The sequence below is a fragment of the Venturia canescens genome, chromosome 10, assembly GCF_019457755.1.
Source record: "Venturia canescens isolate UGA chromosome 10, ASM1945775v1, whole genome shotgun sequence".
Classification (NCBI taxonomy): Eukaryota; Metazoa; Arthropoda; class Insecta; order Hymenoptera; family Ichneumonidae; genus Venturia; species Venturia canescens.
The window spans coordinates 4,142,251-4,164,733 of record NC_057430.1 but is presented as its reverse complement, the minus strand read 5'-3'; the positions used below and the strand labels follow the sequence as shown (position 1 = coordinate 4,164,733).

General features: G+C 34.8%; 2 protein-coding genes across 4 annotated transcripts in view; both read right to left on the bottom strand.

The window, feature by feature from the left end:
- Window positions 1-22,483, bottom strand: part of LOC122417278 (palmitoyltransferase ZDHHC3) — a 138,094-nt gene that overhangs the window by 41,106 nt on the left and 74,505 nt on the right. The window contains exons 5-6 of one of the 3 annotated variants that reach the window (XM_043430666.1): window positions 20,641-20,841; window positions 20,250-20,551 (exon numbers count right to left, since the gene is read on the bottom strand). The exons of the other annotated variants lie outside the window; for them this stretch is intronic. Of the exons in view, the coding sequence (XP_043286601.1) occupies window positions 20,326-20,551; window positions 20,641-20,841 (427 nt within the window). The 3' untranslated portion in view covers window positions 20,250-20,325. Of the gene's footprint in view, window positions 1-20,249; window positions 20,552-20,640; window positions 20,842-22,483 lie in introns of those variants that run through there. 3 annotated transcript variants of the gene reach the window in all.
- LOC122417277 (uncharacterized) lies at window positions 11,669-15,058 on the bottom strand. Its single transcript, XM_043430663.1, has one exon. The coding sequence runs from the start codon at window positions 14,632-14,634 to the stop codon at window positions 13,663-13,665; it is 972 nt and encodes a 323-aa protein (XP_043286598.1). The 5' UTR covers window positions 14,635-15,058; the 3' UTR covers window positions 11,669-13,662.

The following is a 22,483-nucleotide window of genomic DNA, read 5'->3' as shown; positions in this document are numbered from 1 at the left end:
TATTATGGAACTCCTCCTTTCCACATCGAATCCTTCTTGTACTCTTTGGAGGACAAGTCCCTGGATCTTATTAAAAAATTCATGAACAAAATCAATATCTGTATTTAGGAATATCAAATGTGTGACACTAGGTATCGATACTTCTCCTGGATTTAATATCTTCTCCGTTTGTTTATTCTGTCTATGCTATGTTAATCTTAACTCTGATTCTTACATTCTCCATTTTGTTTAGACTTCTTTCGACAACAGAACTAACGGTTTCAAAGTCTCTGTAAAGAATATTGATACGTTGGCTGTGAATCTTGAAGAGGGCTGTGAATAGACTTACAAGGAAAGTCTTTCCGCTGTCCCCCTCCGATTTTAATGAAACTTGAATATGTTATTCTACATCAAAATCTAAGAGACGCGTATTTTTTTTATCGGCGGAAAAACGTTTCTAGGGGGTGAAGTCATCCCTTGAAGTTGAGACCTCCGAGGGGTACTTTTCAGGTTTCACCTATTTCCACTTGAGATAATCGAATGCACCCAAATGGATAATTACCTTAATGATAAACGATGAAAAATGCAACTGGTTTCACATCGGGGGGTTGCATAAGAAAAAAGTTATAGGGGTTAAAATTCACAAAATCGTTATAACAAAAAAACTATTGCACCTATCTCGATGAATTCAATTGCATTTTGAAGAGGGTAAAAAAATAGTAGATACGGATTTTTGCGTTTTCCTCGCAAATCAAGTTAAGGGGGTGAACTACCCCTATGTATGTTTACGTTTAATCTCAATCAAACGGCAGTAATTCTTTTTTTTCTTGTTTCCTCTCCTCGTAATACGTTTTTTCTTCATATTTACAACAACAATGTTGCGGATATAACATTCAATGAACGATTTTATCTAAATGCCAACTTATTTATAGGTGAATCTTCAGATGGAAAAGTATTTATATCTGACTTATCGATAATTCTGACCGATTTATATTTGGCAATGAGATAATAACATAGGCATACGATAAGCGCTTACACATATACTCATATTCGTTCCGGTTGATAAGACCAAGTTTTGGGATGACGTATAGAAAAACTACATAGTCGAGTAAAAAAAAGTGTACAATATGCTTATATCTTTTATTAATAATATGTCAACAGTCTAACAAAATAATCACCATAGCGATAAATAGAAGCGAACATATAATGGTGTGCTCTATTAACCGTTGTAAGTACTGCAGTAATGATAATCATCGAAAAAGTGTTTAAAACATAGCGACTTTTTGCACCAGGAACAGCGAACAATAGCAACATTTTCGCATCCTGGAACTTCACAATGTGAGTTGCAGGAATCTCCAAATGCAAAATCTACAGGATTCTCAAAATTCGCAGGTTTTTCTTCTATGTAACCACTTTTGTACCAAGAATATTTGAAAAGATCGATATAACGTGGTGACGACAGTTGGTTATGAACGAGTGATTGCAGCTTTATGATATTGTTTCTCAAATGCAAATTAATATCATAATTCATCAAAAGACAATTATCAGAAAAATGTCTAACAAAATTTTTCCATATTCGGAATCCAAAAACATCGAGGGGTTGGATTTGTCCGGTAGTTCCTTTAGGTATAATCATTACTTTCACATCTCTATTTGAAGGTTTCACATCAAGTACAGCTTGGGGACAGTGTCCAGTCCAAGAATCAATCAGTAATAATGATTTTGGGCCAACTTTCGGGAAAAATACATGCTCCAACCAAATTTTAAAATGATCTGAAAATAGAAAAACCCATTATTTTTTCAATCGAAAAAATGTTTACACAAAAACAGTGGATGTAATTTATACTTGAAGTAAGCTTCCCAGACTTGGATACTTCTATGTACACATTATCGGGTCTGAAAAGCGTTTTCTCCACTAATGGACCAATCTTGCCAGTTGGTTCTTTTAAAACTAAAAATAGAGGAGATAACAGCTTGCCGTCAGCTGATATAGTCGGCTGAATAGTGTAACTGTGAGTCGTAGAAGAGACTGATTGTACAAGACATTGTACTTGCTTTTCTCCTTCGATCGCTAAAGTTCTTCCTGAATGCATTTCTAGTTGGAAGCCACTCTGATCTGCGTTAAATGTATTTGACAATTCGTACGTTCTAATATTTTGCTTTACGTCATAGACAAATTTTTGACTTTGTTGTTCCAAGACTTTTCCATCTTCAATTGTTTTGGATGTAATGAATTTATTAATTTTTCTCGATACGATACGATGAGCTGCTTTGAATGAGTTTATCCACGTACGAGATGCTTTGAAACGAAAATCAGTATGCCCTACTTCTTTTTGAGCATGCAAGGCCCATTTTTTTAAATCGGAATCGTGCACTATTAAACCAGCATCCACAGCAGCTTTGAAATTTTCCAAAGTGTATCCACAAATTCGTGCTAATTTTTCTTTGTATGTCCCCCTCTTGTTCAAATTGTGGGCCCACCGCCGCAACTGTCGTATAGATTGCACTTTCTTGAACTTTTGTTTAACACTTCCCAAACCTAAATTTCCTGTCTTCCCGCTGCGCCAATACTCAACGGCCCTTAATTTGTACTCGTAAGATAAGTCTTCGTCATCACGAGTGCATGTATCAGGCGGAAGTTCTGGTTCATGCAGGGCGTCTGCCCATTCTTGATCTTCAACAATTTCCATTTCCCGATCCTTAAATGGTTCTTCAAAATGCAAAGAATTTTCTTCTACCATGTCGAAACCACTGTATTCGTTCATTGCAGTCAACAAAATATTTTCAATGTTTTCTTTCAACTGTATTTCATCGTTATTCACTGGCGAATCCGGTAAATGCATAACTTCAAAAGTTGCGAGAAGCATTCTAATAACGTTCAAAGGATTTATCTTCATTTTGATTAATACTTGCAACTTTGTTTTAAATAGTCTCGAATTGTAAGGCACTTCTTTTGTGTAAAATAAAAATAACCGACTGTGGTGAATACATTCCGCGATCGCAGTTTTATCACTGCTTCTGCGTCGTATTTCAAATCTAATTTTGGAGCGAGTCACAGACCGGACAGAGGTGACTCCGAAATAACACCGTCAAGTAGAGGGGGGAGATATGATAACTATGAAAATACGTCAGTATTTACGAAATTTTTGTGAAAAGTATAAGAAATACATATTTTTAAATTTATCTTGTGGTTTATTCATTATTAACTAATAAAAAAAATTGTTATTCGTAAAAGTTATCCAATCTATAATTTTTCGCGGAAAAAATAAATAAGTGAATTCTTTTAAACTATGGATGTAATTCGTATGAATACCGTAAAAAGTTACAAAAAATAAAGAATTCATAAGATGGTAGAATTTTCAACGGAAAAATTCGATTTTTTCCAATTTTCCTTGCTCAAGTAGATCAAATCCATTGTTTAAATAAATTTTGAATAGAAACTTTTAAGTATAACTAGAAGAGTCTCAAAATGCCTTCAAATAAAAAACAAACCATTAAGATTGGACGCATACTTTGGGTTCTATCACTTTCACCAGTTAGGAAAATGTAATTGCAGGAAAAATCCATCCATCTGTTGATATGTGGATGTTGTAAATTTTAAGAAAAAACGTATTACGAGGAGAGGAAACAAGAAAAAAAAGAATTACTGCCGTTTGATTGAGATTAAGCGTAAACATACATAGGGGTAGTTCACCCCCTTGACTTGATTTGCGAGGAAAACGCAAAAATCCGTATCTACTATTTTTTTACCCTCTTCAAAATGCAATTGAATTCATCGAGATAGGTGCAATAGTTTTTTTGTTATAACGATTTTGTGAATTTTAACCCCTATAACTTTTTTCTTATGCAACCCCCCGATGTGAAACCAGTTGCATTTTTCATCGTTTATCATTAAGGTAATTATCCATTTGGGTGCATTCGATTATCTCAAGTGGAAATAGGTGAAACCTGAAAAGTACCCCTCGGAGGTCTCAACTTCAAGGGATGATTTCACCCCCTAGAAACGTTTTTCCGCCGATAAAAAAAATACGCGTCTCTTAGATTTTGATGTAGAATAACATATTCAAGTTTCATTAAAATCGGAGGGGGACAGCGGAAAGACTTTCCTTGTTAGCATAAGGGGACACCTAGTGTCTTTTACTTGTTCTTCTTTATAGATATTTGATAAAATCATAGATTAAGGTTAAGAAAATTTGTATCCAACTACTAGTGGCTAGATGGGAAATTACTCCTCCCAAGGCCTTCCTCATTTTTTTGTACTTTTTCTCAATAATAAAAAAAAAAAAAAAAATTAGTGCTGTGAAGTTTCTAGATAAAACCCCAGGGGCTAAAATATATATTTCTCCATAAGATTGAAAAAAAATTATTTAGTTTTTTTTCCCGACTCAAGCTTAACCTTTAATGGACGGGTCTGGTCAAATATCGACCACTAATTTGGTCGGGCACCGATTTCAGTGCCGAAAGTATAATATTTCTGCGCTGTCAAAACTGCACGCGCTTCATTTGTCTCAGCGGGAGCAATAGTATATTACACACCTAGGGAGGGAAAGTAGACTACTTCAAACCGCGGGCAGAATTGTCACCCGAGCCGAAGGCGAGGATGATAAGCACGCGGTTTGAGGTGGTCTAATTTCACTCCCGTGGAGTGTATACTATTTTTCACCACACATGCACCGAAAATTCAACCTTCCGATTTCGAAAAGTTGAACTTTCGGCGCAGGTGTGGTGAAAAGGTTATTATTCGTACGGTTTATTTTGGAAATTTATTATGGAAATGTCATATCATTTCCAAGCACTATTATCAAAACAGCACTATACTGCTACAAATCCGAACAAATAACATACATTTATTCTTCCTTCCAAATAAAATCAATGCGAAGGCCAAAAATAAAGTGACCAGACTGATAAAATGAATATAGTCGTTCGGAATAAGGATCTATTTTCAGGTTCATATGAATGCAAATATTTATATAAATTATTTTTGCTAATCTTGTTCTTTTGATGCCTGCCCCCCCCCCCCCCCCCCCCTCCCGACCAGCAGTACTCGCTTCGCTTGTGCAGCAAATGTCGGGGCAGGTATCAAAACATCTTATATCGATAGATGCATATTTTGCAAGAAACGTACTTTCGACCGGCTGTGAAGAAAAATAATATACACCACACGCGCAGAAGTTTGATAGCCCTGAACTGCGCGTCAAACTTTCTGCCCTTGTAGTGTAATATACTATTGATCTTATCCACAAATTTCATGTAAAAAGGGTTCGACTTCAACGTAAAATTCCCCGTCCTTAAAAGGTTAATTTTAGATATCAAGCACACAAATTTATTAGCTATCAACATTATGACTAGATGAGTTTGAGAAAAAATTGGTCAAACTGTGGATCACTCGTTTGCGATCCACGGAGGCATTTACCATTAATTATTATCAAAAAAAAGTAATTTATTACATCGATTTGATTGATTTCCGGTACTGAAAAGTTTTTCAGGTCGCTGAATCCGAAATTAAAATCAGATTATGTGAATTAAAAATGGCCCAACGAAAAATATAAATATTTTTTCCGAATCGAATGTTGACGCTCGGGGTTTTTCGGTGTCGCTGTGTCTAAGTTTGATGTCAAATTTTTTGAAAATTCCATTTTAATTTTCCAAAATTAAACATCACATTGGAATCCGGCAACCCAAGAAACGAATGAAGCTAAATTTTAGTGCAATAAAATAAAATATTCTAACAATTTGGCACAAACGTTTCTCCGTGCCTCACTGCAAAGAAGGCAAGAAAAAAGTATATAATATAAACAGGAAAAATATGAATATAAAAAGTATATAATAATCATCCCGTACCGTAAATATTCTACAACATACATAGTACATTATCCAGTAATTATGACATATGTTAGATTGAATTATCAATCAAGAATGTTCTATGATCGAATTTATATAAGAATTGAAGAACATTAACGGGTTTGCAAATTAATGTGGGAAAGAGAAACTGTTTATAAGTTCGTCTTGAATCTGGAACATCTACAACATTCAGTGGAGCATATTCAGCCAGGTAAGTTATAGAAGTCAACTATTTGAGTTAGTTTTTACGAAAATAGAGGTAAATATAAGGTGGATTTTGGAATAAACACTCAAGGTTTTATAGATAATTGGAGATCATTTTCTTCAAAATGAAATTTTGTGATGGATTGATGATCATCATTCTTCCTCCTGAGATATTTCAATGGAGTGTGTTAGGTCTAGTATTCTAACACATTGAAACAATCATTAGGAAAAAAAGCACAGATTCGGAAAATTCGAAAGAATAGGAAAAAAGATAATAAAAAAGCGATATCAAAAAAGCATATTAAAAAGAGAGGAAAAAATTCAATTGATACGAGCAACTTCCCCGAAAAAAAATCTAGAAAATCAACTTGAAAAACAAAATTTAGTTTGTTCAGGATTTAGCGAGGCTTCGGTGCCGGCGAGCGCTCTCGGGATCGAATGCTCGCCCCACCGCGGGCGTCGCTAGCTCGCGGGCTCGGGAATTCGGGAAACGTGAGACAATGGGCTTTTCGTGCTCTAGTTCTCACGCTCTCGCGGGGGGTCAGCACGTACTGGACACGCAATTCGGGCGCGATCGGCGCGACGTGTGGCGCATGACCACGGCGCGTCTTCATCGATCTCCATATTGATTAGGCAGTCTTGATCCGGTCGTTCAGCGTGCTGACGTGCTTCTCCATACAAGTTCAACTTTTGGCTAAATTTCTCCAGTAATTACGGTTGTTCCACCAAAAATACTTCGCTCAATATCTTCAGGACATTCACGGGAACAAATTGGGTTACTCATTCGGGCTTTTCTCTCATCGATTGCGGGTATTTCTCACGATAACTATCGGGCACGCGAAAGCACGCTTCGAGCGCTCATCGTAGCTTCGTCGAACGAGCCTCGTTCGACGTTGACCGGCTCTTCTCACTCGGGTAATCTGCATCGGTTCGGGTGTATTCTCAATAGTGGGCATACTGTCCACGCCACTCTACGAGTAATAAAACCTTTTTTGTACTTTTACCCCGCTGCGCATCGTGTCATTTATTTTCTCCCCACCAACACCAGATCCTTCACGCAACATAGTTAATAAAAAAATTGTACGAATTATATGAAATTCACCAATATTACAATAATTACAATCGACTTGAGCTGAAGTTGGGAGACGTCTCTGAATAAGGGAAGGAGTTTATGTTTTCATGTCCTGTTGTTTAATTCGCCAATCACCTTACAATAGATGTCAATGTATGATATTTTGAACATACTATTTCCCTGTAAAATCTGCAGGTATTAAGTGAAAAAAGTGTTACAAAATTTATTGTCTTGTTATTGAAATTGGTTCAACGACATTATATAACAACAATTTTACAAGAAGGTAATTCAAACCAGATTAAATCTTTACCGGATGATGTACGCACTCTGCGGCAGAAGTAAATTTTCTAAGAGAACCACCCCAAAGTTTTTGCGGTACGTTAGGTACGACAAAATTTGACCTTCCGCCACACATTACGATGATCCGTGCCGATAGAAGATCAGCGTAGTAACCGAGAAGTTCCACCGTTGCGTATGTAATTTTTAATTAATTCCAAAATTCTTATAAAGATCATAGGAAATATACCGCAATGCTCATCGTTTTATCGAAAAGAAGCTGAAATTTGCAACTAACATGATGTAATGAAAAAAATCGTTTAATTCTAACAATGAACCATAGAAATTTGAAAAATGAGGAAAAGACACGTTTTTACGTTCTTTGACTGAACCTCCGACACAAAATTAAAACTCAACAGATATTTAAGCTTTCTACGTTTAGTCCAAGTATGAACTATGAATTTTATCGAATAAATCGAGGTAGGGTAGAAATCGTTGAGGCATCTCAAAAAATACTAAGGTATATATATACTTAGGGAAAAAAAAGTTTGGACAAGTACATTGATGTTTCCGTGTTTCCTGATCATATCACGAAAAATGTGATAAAAATTTCATAAAAAAAATAATGAAGCTAACTGTAAATAATTTCAACAGAACAATTGGAAAAAATTTCACAAATTTTGAAGTAAAAAAAAAACATTACATTAAAAAAAATACAAATGCGTAATTATTTTGTAAAGTGAAAAAAATTCAAATAAAACATGAGAAATAAAAAACCGAAATATCACGCTTGAAAACATTTTGAGAAACGGTGCCCCATTTTTCTTATCTTATTCTAATAATAAAATCAATTTAAAAAAAATCCATCCAAGTTACTTAAAGCAATAAAAAACCATAAACTTCCCCTAGGAAAAAGAAGGTTGGGACAAGTACATTGATCGTCCCTCGTTTACTGATAATTCCATCTATAAAAAAAACTTTAAAAAAAATTTTTTAACAAATTGTCAAAAAAATTATTTTATAAAAAATATACAGAACAATTCGAAAAACATTTCACAAATCTTGAAAAAACATTATCTTTAAAAAAAAAACTAATCTGTATCTATTTTTTAAAGTGTCAAAAGTATTAAGTATAGTACTAATAGTAAATATTAATAGTAGTAATACTACTATTAATAGTAGTATTAATAGTAAATAATAGTAAATATAAAGTATTAAATAACAAGTAAAAAATAAAAAACTGTCGTCTTGAAATGAAAAAAAATCGTGCTTGAAATCATTTTGGAAACCGATGCCTCATTCTTCTTATTTGATTCGAACAGCTAAATCAATTTAAAAAAATTCCATCTAATTTACGTGCAGCATTAAAATTTATTATATCCATTCGAGGCCAAGTATTTTCTAATAAATTGAAAAAAGTTACCATTTGAGTTACGTGCAGCACTAAAAATTATTATATCAATCGAAGGACAAGTAATTTATGAGTAACTCCAAATTTCAACATTATGGAATTGTTCTAAGAAGCTTTTAAATCCAAAAAAATCACATGCAGGCTAGTCATTTCTTACTCTGTGGTGGCAGAGACTTATAAGAAAATCGATTCTTTTCAGACTTTCAGGAGCTTCTGATATTATTCACAATATTCGACGTCGATTGGATCGATACAAATTATGTTTAAATATGAGTTAAAAGTACTTGTCCGGCCCATCACTATTCATTCAAATAAAAATCAATCATAAAAAAATGAAATTGCACGGCAGAATCCGGTTAAAAATTTATTGAAATGCGTTTCATTTTTAGTTCTATATTGTGACGAAACACTCGCGCGACGGCCCGAGCCCGTCGAAACTAACGAAACTCCGCGATCTTTAGACCGCTGACAAAACATCGCGGCGACCACGCTCGTCGTTATTGACAGGTGGCGGCCATCTTAGGCCAGTAGGCATAAGCCCGAGCGGGGCAACCGGCACCGCTCTGAACTTCGCCGCGCTGTATTTTTTGGAAATTAATTCCTTTTGCATTTTGTTATTTTAAGTCGCCCAAGCACGTAATTACGATCAAAATCATCAGAAAAATAACATGAGTTAAAGAAAAATGATCACAAGTCAAATTAATAATGTAAAATCCAATCACAATGAAAAATGTAAAAATCGACTGCGACGCATGCGCGGGCAGAGCGTTGATGGGCTATATCACGCGTACGTGACTTTTAGCCATTATAATTATTTGAATCAGATTAAACAAAGTAATAACGCCGAATCAAAGAAAAAATTAAATAATAATTGTAAGATTGAAGTTTTTGTTATTTGAACATCGCATAAAGCTGAAAATTATAAAAAGCGGTAGTCCGCGCATCGTATGTTAGCCGCTCGACCAACAGGCGAGCGCGAATCATGGCATTGGGCCAATCAGAGTAGGCGTTACAGAAAAGTGCGCAGAACCGAGCGAAAACGGAGATTCTCGGCGCTTGAGAATTTCATGGTGGGGAACAGGGTATAAGAAGCGCTGCGCGACTCATTCGGCAGACAGTTCTCCCTGGCTAAAGAATCAACTTGGACCTCTCAAGACATCTCTCAACACATAATTAACCTATCCTCAAAATTTCTGGGGTTCCCGTTGCGCGGACTCTCGGGTCGATTCGGTGACGTCTCGATCTCATAGCCCGTGGACGGTGAATTGCCTATTTTCCTTAGATGCCTGGATTCTCGGAGCGATTCGGTGACGTCTCGATCCCATAATGCCGGGTCCACACCTAACCTAAAAAAATATCCGGCTTTCCGTTGCGCGGAGTTCTCGGATCGATTCGGTGACGTCTCGATCCCATAACACGTGGACGAGAGGTTACCTTTACCCGGTAAATGCACGGACTCTCGGAGGGATTCGGTGACGTTTCTATCCCATAGCCCGTGGTTTACATCCTACCTTTGTCATCTTATTTCCACTATGGTCGAGAGTAGCGTTGAAATTTTTCTTTTCAATTAATAAAAAAAAAAAAAAACTAAATTCATGTTTGATAAAATTGTTGTCCAAGTTGGTCCAGGCAGGGAGATCTACGCAATCTAAACTAAATTAGAAGAATCCAAGAGACGATAGTTTAAAATTGATTTTATATCGAGTAAAAAGAAATTCAAATTTGTAAAAGCGAGCAATATTCTTGGATTCACTTATTCTTAGAGCTAACGTAACAGGACATCGGGAAAATTGAACTTTGCAATTATAGCGAGTTTTCCGGTTTAAGGCGTGTCGTAAATACAAGACAAAAGCGATAATTAGAATAAAGACAAGTTTTTTTTTGTTTGTTAATTTTGTACAATTAAATTCCGAAAATTGAAAAATTAAAAATTATCTCAGACAGAGAATTTGCAACGTTTTCGGGTCTTTCGGGTCTTTTTCTCGCCAGATCCCATTAAACAAAGCAAGACAATATTAAAATAAAAATACAAATTTTATTTTTCGGGAGCCAAAGTGCTAAATCTTTTTTATTTTTGTGGAATATCGATCTAAATTGAATAAAATCGATTATTTTATTATTTTCACAAAATTCACGGTGTCCGCTTTTCCTTCATACCTGCTCCTTATTATTAAGGTTGCTCGAACCGACGCGTGGCGGCGTTCAGGCCAGGTCGGCAAGAGCGTTTCGTTACAATATATATAATATATAAAATTTTCGAATGAGCAATTTAAATAAAAAGTGATGGGCCGGACAAGTACGTTTAAGACGTATTTGAACATAATTTGTACCGATCCAATCGAAGTTGAATGTTGTGAATAATACCAGGGGATCCTGAAAGTCGGAGGGGAATCGATTCTTTATAGTGTGTACCTTGTTGAAGTAACGAATGACTTTCATGTGAATTTTTAATGATTTTATTTCCATTACTTTTTTAGTAATTTTGATTAAACGTTGTGAGCCCGACAAGGATTCTCAACGCTCATTTGTCGCCGGAGATTATATTTCGAATAACTGATAAATACTTGACCTCGAATTGATATAATACATTTTAGTACTGCACGTAACTTCCGTTATGACTTTTTTTTCATTAACTTTTTTCGTGAAAATAATTATCATGAATTTCATTACAGTTTCCAATTTGTTCGATAAATATTCCAAATTATCAATAAAAACTTGGCCTCCAATTGATATCATACATTTTTATACTGCATGTAACTTGAATAGTACATTTTTCAATTTGTTCAATATTTATGAATTTTTTTGAAAATTTTTTATTTTTCTTTACAGAATTTTTTTCGATTGTTTTTTATTTTTGTTGAATTTTTTTGAACTTTTCAATTTTTCGTTTATTATTTCTATAGAATTTTTTTCCTGGTCTACATCATTTTTGATATAATTACTTCGAATATTGTGGTATTTTAATATGACATTTTTTCCAACTTCAGGAGACACAATCAACAAAGCCAATATTCTACGAACAAAAGTTGATCCATGGTGTGAAACTATACAGCTGTAGAATGAGACATATGATTTCCGGAGGAAATACTTAATGAATGAAAGGCCAACAGTATCGCAATATCTCGAATCCTTTGCTTGTTTGCGTATGCAGAAAGCAATTGATCTGGTAAGAACACATTTTTGTAACATATAACGTAATTGAAAAATGCGGAACTTTATTTTAGTTAATGGTTTTTTTTCTAGTACGAGTCTGATTTTGTTCTTCAGTATCCTCAAAAATCATCGCTATTAAAAAATAACTGGGAAAAAACGCGAAGTTACCTTATAAAGCGACTTTAGAATCTTAAAATTTCTAACGTCGAAGAAAAAGGATATATTCATTTGTTACTAACGTTATCCTCAGATATGTTTACAAACTAATTTTTTAGAGTATAAAATATCACGTTTGCAGTGTAATGTATCTGTTTTATTATATACCGTTCGATGATAATTTTGCATACATATTTCAGATGGTCAAAATACGATTCTTCTTTATTTATTACCGCATTTGATTGCTCCTGGCCGCCTTTTACGAAAACGAAAACTCGCAACACGAGCAATATTTATGAATATGCAGACCCTGAAGACGAAGTGAATGTGGCCAAAAAACTCAGTTTCCAGGAACGAAGAGACGCATTTGTTGTTCATTTGCACGTAGGTTTTCTTATTTTAGTTTGCTGCTATTTAAACATATGGTTTTAATGCAAACATCCTAATATTTTTCTTTATCGTAGGATACATTTTCATTAGACGAAATTGTGCAGCAGGCACAAAGTCGGAGATCAAAAAGCAATGCACTGAGTAAACAGCCGATTGCAGTCGTCGTGAGGCCGTTAGCTCAACCAGCAGCAACGTATGTTATAATTGGCCGTCAAGTATACACGACGCAGTCATTGTTGGAGTCGATCGACATAGCGTTTAAAATGTGTTATACTCTGGATTGTTGTTATCCACAGAACGCACATTCTTTGTGGGTGTTCATTCAAAAAGTGTATTATTTCATTGATAACCCCGATGACAAAATATCTTGCGCACTAAATTCAATTATCGGCGAGGTTCATGAAACGATTAATCGTAATCAATAAAGTTTAGAGTTGCGGTTCATTATGATTTTTTTGTTTTATTTGCGAGTACGAAGTTCGCACAAATGAAGGACCACATACGTTTTATTCACCCAGAAACAAACGTTTTCAAATGTAGAGATGAAAGATGTTCTCGAAGTATTTATCTTTTCAAGTCATTTCGACGGCACCGCATTAAGAGGAGATATACACCTAGATGGTCGAAAAAAAGGTCATTTTTGCGTTTTTTTTGTAGTAAAACTATTCGAAATTTCGGATTGGGGTTTGAACCAAATGAGAGTTTACACATTCAAGAAAATGTTCAATTTTCATTCTTGAAAAATATTAAAAATATATAGATATATCGCATGTTCTTTGGAGCATGGTAAAAAAATCTGCTCACACGGTACCCATTAACGTTTGTTCAAAAATCATCTGAAACAAAAAAACCAAAAAGATTATTAAACTAGATACTATAATCTAGTAGATGTCATAGCCGATTTCGAATATATGGAGTTTTGACAAAATGGCGAACGTTTGAACGTAAATAACGGTTTTTGAGCCCAAAATTAGTTATTTTGTTTATAAAAAAAACTAAGCATCGAAAAAAAAAATTCTATAACATCTACTAGATAATGCTATACAGAATAAGCACACCAAATTTCAAGTCAATCGGTTCATTGGTTTTCGAGAAATTTTGGGTACCGATTTGAAAAACGTGGTTTCGAGAAAAACGTATTTGAAAATTCAGGAATTAATAAATGTTAAGATTTGTGCACTTACATGGAATCATTGATACCAGGCCCATAGTGCAGGTCGTCTACGGTCAACGCAATGGTCAGGGCTTTCAAATTTTGTTGTCGACGCCGTATTCGACCTTCTTTTGTTTGTAACTGCGCTTGCAGCTCGGCTTTCGCTATGCGAGTTTCATCTTCTTGCGCAGCGTATAAGTGCGCTCCTAACCCAACCGATATTCCCAACACATTCATAATTTCGAGTAGTGAAGTGACACCATTATTGAACGTGCATGCTGCTAGAAAAACAGCGAAGTTAACAATTTTAGATCCGCTGTTCATCGGTTTTAGAGCTATCTTCCAAATTAATTGATTGAAGCTCTCATTGCAGTTTTGAGTATACCCGCCCGCACAGCGTTCTAACAATTTGTCATTGCTGAGGTCTTCGTAAATTGGTTTGATAGCATCTAACACCCTTGGTGGCAATGCAGCATAATCGTGACAGAAATTTTTCAATTGTTTTTTTACTTTTGCTTGTTGCCACTTGCACCACGATTCGGGGCCATTGGGACAGAAATGATGTTGAGGATTGCTGTCTGTTGAGCTGTAATGATAGAATGCTGCCCATATCGCTTTTTTCATCTCATCCTTTGAGTTACAATTTCTGCGAATAGCTAAACCATAGTAAATGCTCAGTTTATCTATAAGCTTTGCCGTCAATTTGTTTTTGCCGCCGATTCCAGGGTTGTTTTTCTTGTATTGACGAAGACGGGTTCCCATTCGCTTTTGGACGTGTCCCACGCATTCTTTTTTCACAATTTCAATTTCATCACCATATGGTTGCGCTTTTATTATTCCCGTGTACGTCTTCGAATCGCCATCCCCCATGTAATTGGTGTCCATAACTCCATGCTTCTCGGCAGATCTTGAAAATAATTCAATCATGGCGTCTACTTCTATTTTGTCTAACGATCCTTCATGATTGAGCTGACAATTTTTTCGTGAAGAGATTTCCATTCCTCATATTGCTCGGTATTTTTGTGATTATTCCAATAATTACATTCAGTACAATAAGAAGATTTTACAAGAAAATCAACGATTTTTCCTGTAAACTGACCAATGAGAACAGCAATTCCATATAATGAGGTGAAACCACGTTTTCGCCACGTCCCATCTCCTGAAACGGTCAATTTTGTGATATCAGCACTAGGATTTTCTCTTGTTATTTCCTCTTGTTCTTCTTTCACAGCTTGTTTCAACACCAATTGAACAATACTTGAAGCAGCAGAATGAATGTTATTGATTATGATATCATACGTCGTTTGGCGAAGCGGAAGCGGTAAATCCATGAGTCCACAGAATTTCGTCGCTCCACGCAAACCAATTCCCAATAAACGCAAGACGAAAAAAAATCTCGTATTTATTTCATAAGCCGAGCTGATGTACGGGCACGAAGGAATGCAAGTCGGATTGCACGATGAACACAACACTACAATTTTTAAATCGAGTCCTCGAGTGCTTTCTATAGCGAATCGAACTTCACTATTACATTTCTTACATTTCACACATTCCGATAAGGCAGAAAACACCGTAAAAAAATTTACAATGCGATATCCGATGTTTGGATCTTTTGGTGCGGATGCCTTACGATCGGTTTTCAGTTTTTTTGGCACTGGAACCAATATTCGCGTTGGAAAGTTTTTCGGCAGAATATCGATTCTTAGGCGGTATTTTTTTATGGTTACGATCTTTGCGAAAAGGTCCGAATTGATGAGATTCTCGAGAACTTTTACTTCTCGGATCTATTTTTATTTTCAATATCAATTCGCAAACGATAATTTTGTGTAGCGCACACTCGCTCGCTTATTTATAGAGATAAAAAAATTAGAATGCGATATCCGATGTTTGGATTATGTTTTGCGGATGTCTCACGATCGGTCTTTAGTTTTTTGACGCTTGAACTAATGTTCGCATCGGAAAGTTTTTCTGCAGAATATCGATTCTTAGACGGTATTTTTTTATGGCTACGATCGTTGCGAATAGATCCGGATTGATGAAATTCTCGAGAACTTCTATTTCTCGGATCCATTTTTATTTTCAATATCTATTCGCAAACGAAAATTTTGTGTATCGCACTTATTGGTATAACTCGCTTATTTATCGAGATTATTGCTTTGCCATTTTGATGAAATATTCTTGAGACCTCAAACTTGAAGAAAATGTAAAACAAATCGATTTTTTCCGACCATCTAGGTGTATATCTCCCCTTAAATGTCACATACCAGAAAATGGTAATATCACCTCTTAGCCAACGTTGCCTGACAATCTTCACATAGCTTCCGATGATCAATCTGTAGGATCTTTCGAAACTATCATTTCTGAAGATATTTCAGATGAAAAATTAGAAACGGAGAATCATCCGAATATTAGCAATGCAGCGATTCTGATGCAAGCGTATTTGAGAATGATGATTTTACGGCATCCGCGGATGAAAAAGTAAATGTCAAAAAGTCTCCAACTTTTGAATCGGAACTACATTTTCGTTGCTCAATTATACAATTTCTTGGAGATTCCGAGAAGCAAAATTGATATTATAGTTCATCGATTCAGTACTTTGATGAACTTCACTGTTTCTTCAACAGAAAACGATGTTAAAAACCTCCTAAATTCAGAAAATGATCATCTTAAGAATTTTCATAATCTTGATGCCATTTTGCAAAGCTTTATCTCGCCACTCAAACAATTCGATTCAGAAAGACAGCGATTAAACAAGTTTAAAAAGGTAAATACCTTCATAAAACCAGAACAGGTCATTATCGGTGAAAGACAGGAATTTCAAAAAAAAAAAGAATGTAATAATTTACGAACATATTCCGGTATCCATCGAGTTTATATCAATGAAAAACGTATTGAAATCTTTTTTTGAACTGCCTTATAATTTTACTCATACTATCCAGTATATGAAAAGACTTGAAAATTCGGCTAATTGGGGCACATCAAATTTCATTCAAGGAAGTCTGTGGAAAGAAAAACATCTAAGTTCATTGGAAAAATCGTTTTCCCATTGTTCATGTACTATGACGATTACGAACCAAACAATCCCCTCGGAAGTCATCGTGGTATTGCTAAGTGTGGCGCTGTTTATTTGAGTATCCCCTGCTTACCTCCTGAGATGCACTCAAAATTGGAATATATATTTCTATTTATTCTATTCAATAGTTTAAATAGACAAATTTCCAATAACGGTCCGATTTTCTGTAAAGCAATAGAGGAGCTCGAATTTCTTGAAAAACACAGTATTTCTATTAAGACTGAGCAAGGTTCACATCAAATTTACTTTTCCTTACAACTAATTCTCGGAGATAATTTGGACTTACATTCTTTATTTGGGCTTAATGAAAGTTTTCGCTCCAATCACTTTTGTAGATTTTGTACCATTCATCAAAAAGATATCAATACCGTTTTTAACGAACGACAGTGTAAATTGCGAGACAAGTCAAGTTATGTTTCATACGTCGAAAACATCGATCCATCCGTTAGTGGCATAAAAGCGTCGTGTACGTTTCATCAAATAAATGGATCTCATTTCTTGGAAAATTACTCCGTTGATGGGATGCACGATATTTTGGAGGGTGTGTACCAATGTGACCTCGGACTCCTCCATCATTTTATTTATGTCGAAAAAAAATTCACTTTATTTCAGTTGAATAATTTCATACAGGGTTTTTCGTATCCCAGGAGTAAAAAAAAATAGGCTGGTTGAAATACTTGAGAACCATCTGAAAAATTTGCGAATCATAATATCGGCTGCCGAGATGTTTTGTTTTATTATGCACTTGAGTTTCGTGATCGGACATTTAATTGATGAAAATAACGAATTTTGGCAAATGTTTTTGATTTTGAAACGGATCGTAGTTTTTATTACGAGCAAAGTGGTTCCTGTGAATTCTCATTATTTGTTAGATGCTGAGATTCAAGAGTATTTAACCCTGAGAGCCAAACTATTTGTACGTAATCTGCTTCCGAAGCATCACTTTCTCGTACATTACTCCAGGACGACGGAAAAGATTGGTCCATTATGGAATATTTGTTTAATGAGGTTTGAAAGCAAACATCGCGAAGGCAAAATCACGGCTTATTCTGCTATATCCCGTGTTAATGTTTGCCATACAATAGTGATGAGACATCAATTAAAGTTAAATTATACATTTCTGCAGCGAGATACCACCAATAAACTTGTTATGGGTCAAATATCAGTAGATTTACTGAGATATATGCCGTATATTGTTCATCAATTTGTAAGAAACAGTAACGATACTATTTCCATCGTGTCTTGGATTAAAAGATCTGATTTCAAAATTTACAAAGGGTCTGCACTTATGACTCCTGCAGAGGTTGGGACCCGAATTTTACGAAGTAAGGCATTTGATTGTAAAACGCACTGAAGTCTTGATTGTCTCCATAGAATTTAAAGCATCGCAAAGCGAAAGCTTTACAAAGCAGGTCATTTTGAAGTTTATCGAGTTGATCCGAATCCAGATCTTAACTGCAGCTGGTCGACGATAACTATGGAACAGTTACAATTACGAAATGTATCAATTACGCATAAGTTGACAAGTCTCGATGGTAACACGTGAATTCCTAAGACATGGATTTAACAATGTGTAAACGTCGATAAAATAAGTACTCAGTTATAGATATAAGGACTTTTTGTATATATTAATAAAATTTTTATTTATTGATGAAATATACTGAGATTAAAACTATTTAATATTGTTTCTTTCACATCCTACTCTCGAATCACCACAATGCCATCATCGTTTGTGCATTTTTCAATTAAAAATATTTACGAGTGTAACGGTAGAGAAAGGAAAGATGGAAGGCGGGGATAGAGAGAAGGGGGCCAAACGATATGGAAGAGCGGCAACCGATTAAAAAAATTAGGTTGCAGCAAAAATTGCTATAGTTTAAAAAAAATTTGCGATACAGCCAAAGGGTCAAATATTGATAAAGGACCATAGTAAAATTTTATACTGGTGCATAGCGAAATTTTATATGTATAAAAACATCGTAAAATTTCTATACGGCGACCCGTTATGTATTTTGCAATGTCCAACTAATGGTTTTCCGTGAATTAGAGGTTACTTTCCGATAAAACCTTGACGTTTCTATAAATTACTATGTGGCATTACAAAAATGAGCGTTATGCCGATATGGTACCACGTTACCACAAACTATAATAAAAATTTCAAAAACTCGAATTCAAAAATTCGAATAATATTTTCTCCGTGTAGATTCCTGAGGTATATAGATGAAAGAGATTAATGAAGCGGGTGTATGAAAAAATAAAATAATTAGAAAATATTAATGATTTAATGAATAATTACACAATAAATATCCAGGCGAATGGATTAAATTATTGAATCAACGAACGAATAGGATGTTGAGAAACTATGGTTTTATGAATAAAAGAAATAAACAATCTGGTGAATGCGCAACGAATGTCATACAGAATACTTATGATGAACCAGTATATGAATAAGACAAGTAAAAAATTCATACGTGGCTGAATGAAGGATAACGAAATAAAAAACAAATAAATTAGTGGGCATTGAAATTCGCCCCAGATGCAGACGGATGGAGCATTCCTTCGCTGAGCTTCCATTTGAGAACCATCCACGTCAAGTTTGTGTGTAATTTTGACAGTGAATTTGTGCATAAAATCAGAATAACAATCTCTTAATCGCAAAATCATTCTGGGAACGCATGAAGTCACAAAACTCTTTAGCCGGTACAGTTCGAGGTGTAACACGATTTTCTGCAGAAACTAAAATTTATTCAAAATTCTTGGCTATGCTAGAATGATCTCATATTTTTTTTTCCTATCTTGATCATCCTACTATGTCATTTTAGCAATAAATAATGGGAAAGGAAAATTTTTATTTACTGAAAATATAGTAAAGATCATTTTAGAAAATACTTGGCCTCATTCGGTTTTCTATTTCTCACGTTTTATTTGAATTTTTTTCATTTTACAAAAATAATTAAAGATTTGTATTTTTTTGAATGTAATGTTTTTTCAGGATTTATGAAATTTTTTTCAAATCGTTCTGTTAAAATTATTTACAGTCGGTTTTATAATTCTTTTTATGACATTTTTTTTTACATTTTTTAAATTCTGACGGAGAAATAATTGAATGAATTGAAAAAGTTTCCATCCATGTTACGTGCAGCATTAAAATTTATAATATCGCTTCGACGCCAAGTACATATTGGTTACGTGGAATATTAATCCTTACGGGAGAACTCAGAAACTAAAATTTAAAAAATTGACCTCACCCATAGAAGTATAATACTATTTACAATTAGTATTATTCTAAAGAACCAACAATATAATGAATTCAAAGAAGTCTTGTTCTAACTTACTTGGAGCGCTAAAACTGATGATATGAATCTGAGACCAAGTACTTACTAGTGATTCGGAATAAGACGTGTTTATTGTAGAGGTGCGCTTACCGATTATCGATAATTATTTATCTATATTATCGGTTAGGTCATGATTATCGATAATATCGCTTACTTATCGATAACGTTCTATCAGTTAATAAGAAGTCAGTCAACATAAAAAACTCTTGCTGAATAACTGATGTTTATTATGACAAAATTAGTGATTAGTCAACGTAAATCAATTATTTTTCATTTTCGTAATTAATTCTTATAATTGATAACACTTTTACATGTTTCAGCTGGAGCATAGCTCTTATTTGATAACATTTCTCCAGCTTTCGGAAATACCCTCTCACATGGAATCGATGTCGCTGGTATTGACAAGTACTTCATGGCCAATTCCTCAAGTTTCGAATATTGATTCTCTTCTGTACCCCACCATACGACAGGATCGCTATTGCGAATTAATAATGATGATTTTAAATACCTGTAAATAAATTTATATGCATATATACACATATCATTTTTTTTTATGTGATATTATTATTATTCTAACTTCGAAAGAAAAACTTATACCTTTTTAATTCTACTTTGGCAGAAGATACGGATGTTATTAACTTTGCTAGCTCTAACTTTACGATCGAAAGAAGTCCAAAGATTACCGATCTGTACAGTTGTATTTTCCTTTTCGAATGAAGAATATTTTGAGTTGTTCTTTTCGCCCCCTTGACAATAATCCAAGATTTTACGTTTGGCCATTTTGATACAACCAGCATACTGGAATGGAACACTTTTGTAACGTGGATAAAGAATAGCCGAAATGAAGTAAATTGAATTAATTTAAATCTGCTCAAGTTTTCTTTTAATTTCAGTTATCAAATTATTTCGCAATTCTGATACATCCGATGAGATGTGAGTGACTTTTTCGATAGACGATACTATACAATGAACAATAGGAATTACTTTGGATGCAGTTACGTAGTCTTGACCAGGCATTTCTTTATTAGCGAAAAATAGAGGTTTTAACCCCTTCGCAGTGAGGTGAAAATCACATTTTCGTGCCATTTTTGTATTGGAAAAAAATTTTCTTAAATTTGTCTCAAAGTCACAGTATGAACGTTTTTGGGGTCGCTGATCATGAATTCGACATCAGATTTTCAAAATTCAAAATGGCGGATCCAATATGGCGGCCGCAAATTCGAAAAATGGATTTATTTCGACGAAAGTGGTTTTTGGGGTCGCTGAATTCGAATTCTATATCAGATTTTTTAAATTTCAAATGGCGGATTCAATATGGCTGACGCAAATTCAAAAAATGCTTTGATTTTGACGAAAGTGAGTACCGAATGGTTTTCGGGGCCGCTGAATTCGAATTCAACATCAGATTTTCAAAATTCAAAATGGTGGATCCAATATGTCGGACGCAAATTCGAAAAATGGTTTATTTCCGACGAAACTAAATATCGTACAATTCCGGAACGCTGAATCCGAAGAAGAAATCCGATTCTAATAATTTAAAATAGTAGATTCACTCCAACACGAGAGGCTTTGAGTTTTGATTTAATTGTTAAACTCAAGCGCCTAAATGTGAGAAATAATTCAACATAATATAAAAGTATTCTAAACAATGTAAATATGTAACGAGATTTTTTCTTCTCTTATAGGCTCCCAGGTCACGGAAATAAAGACACAACACTCATACTCGATATAGATCAGTTTCATTTGGCTTCATACGCGTATTTTCGTACTCGATCAGTTGTAGATTAATTTTATCGCTACTCTTCATCTCATATCCGAGTCCGATAGACCTATGTCTGCACTCTAGTACTTCTACAATGTTCCCACGATACCTGTGACACGTTTAGATCGAGGGTACTATCCCAGAGGCATCCACTATACACTCAAATAGCTCTCTTTTGATCCGAAGTTTCAGCAACCACTATATCCACGATTCGTGACTCTGGGTTCGGTTGAAAGCGGGATATAAGGGAAAAAAACTTTTGCTATTATTTTACATTAGTTATTATGACTAGTTTGTCGTACCTGATTGGCCAAATTTTTATTCATTATATTGTATCTGAGCTTCACATACTTGGAGTAAGGATTCAAATTCTTTCGTATTTATTTTCGTATTTTCGTACTTATTTTTCGTATTCACGTCCACCATATTGGATCCGCCATTTTTTATTTTGAAAATCTGTTGTCGAATTCGAATTCAGCGACCCCAAAAACTATGAGGTACTCACTTTCGTCAAAATCAAACCATTTTTCGAATTTGCGTCTGCCATATTGGATCCGCCATTTTTTATTTTGAAAATATGATCTTGAATTCGTAATCAGCGACCCCAAAAACGATGGTGTACCAAATTTCAATCGAATCGGTGAAGTAGAAATATGTTTTTTTTTAAATGCCCCTATG

Coding starts and splice junctions, on each gene's coding strand:
- LOC122417277 (XM_043430663.1), bottom strand. CDS start 14,634: ATGGAAATCTCTTCACGAAAAAATTGTCAGCTCAATCATGAAGGATCG.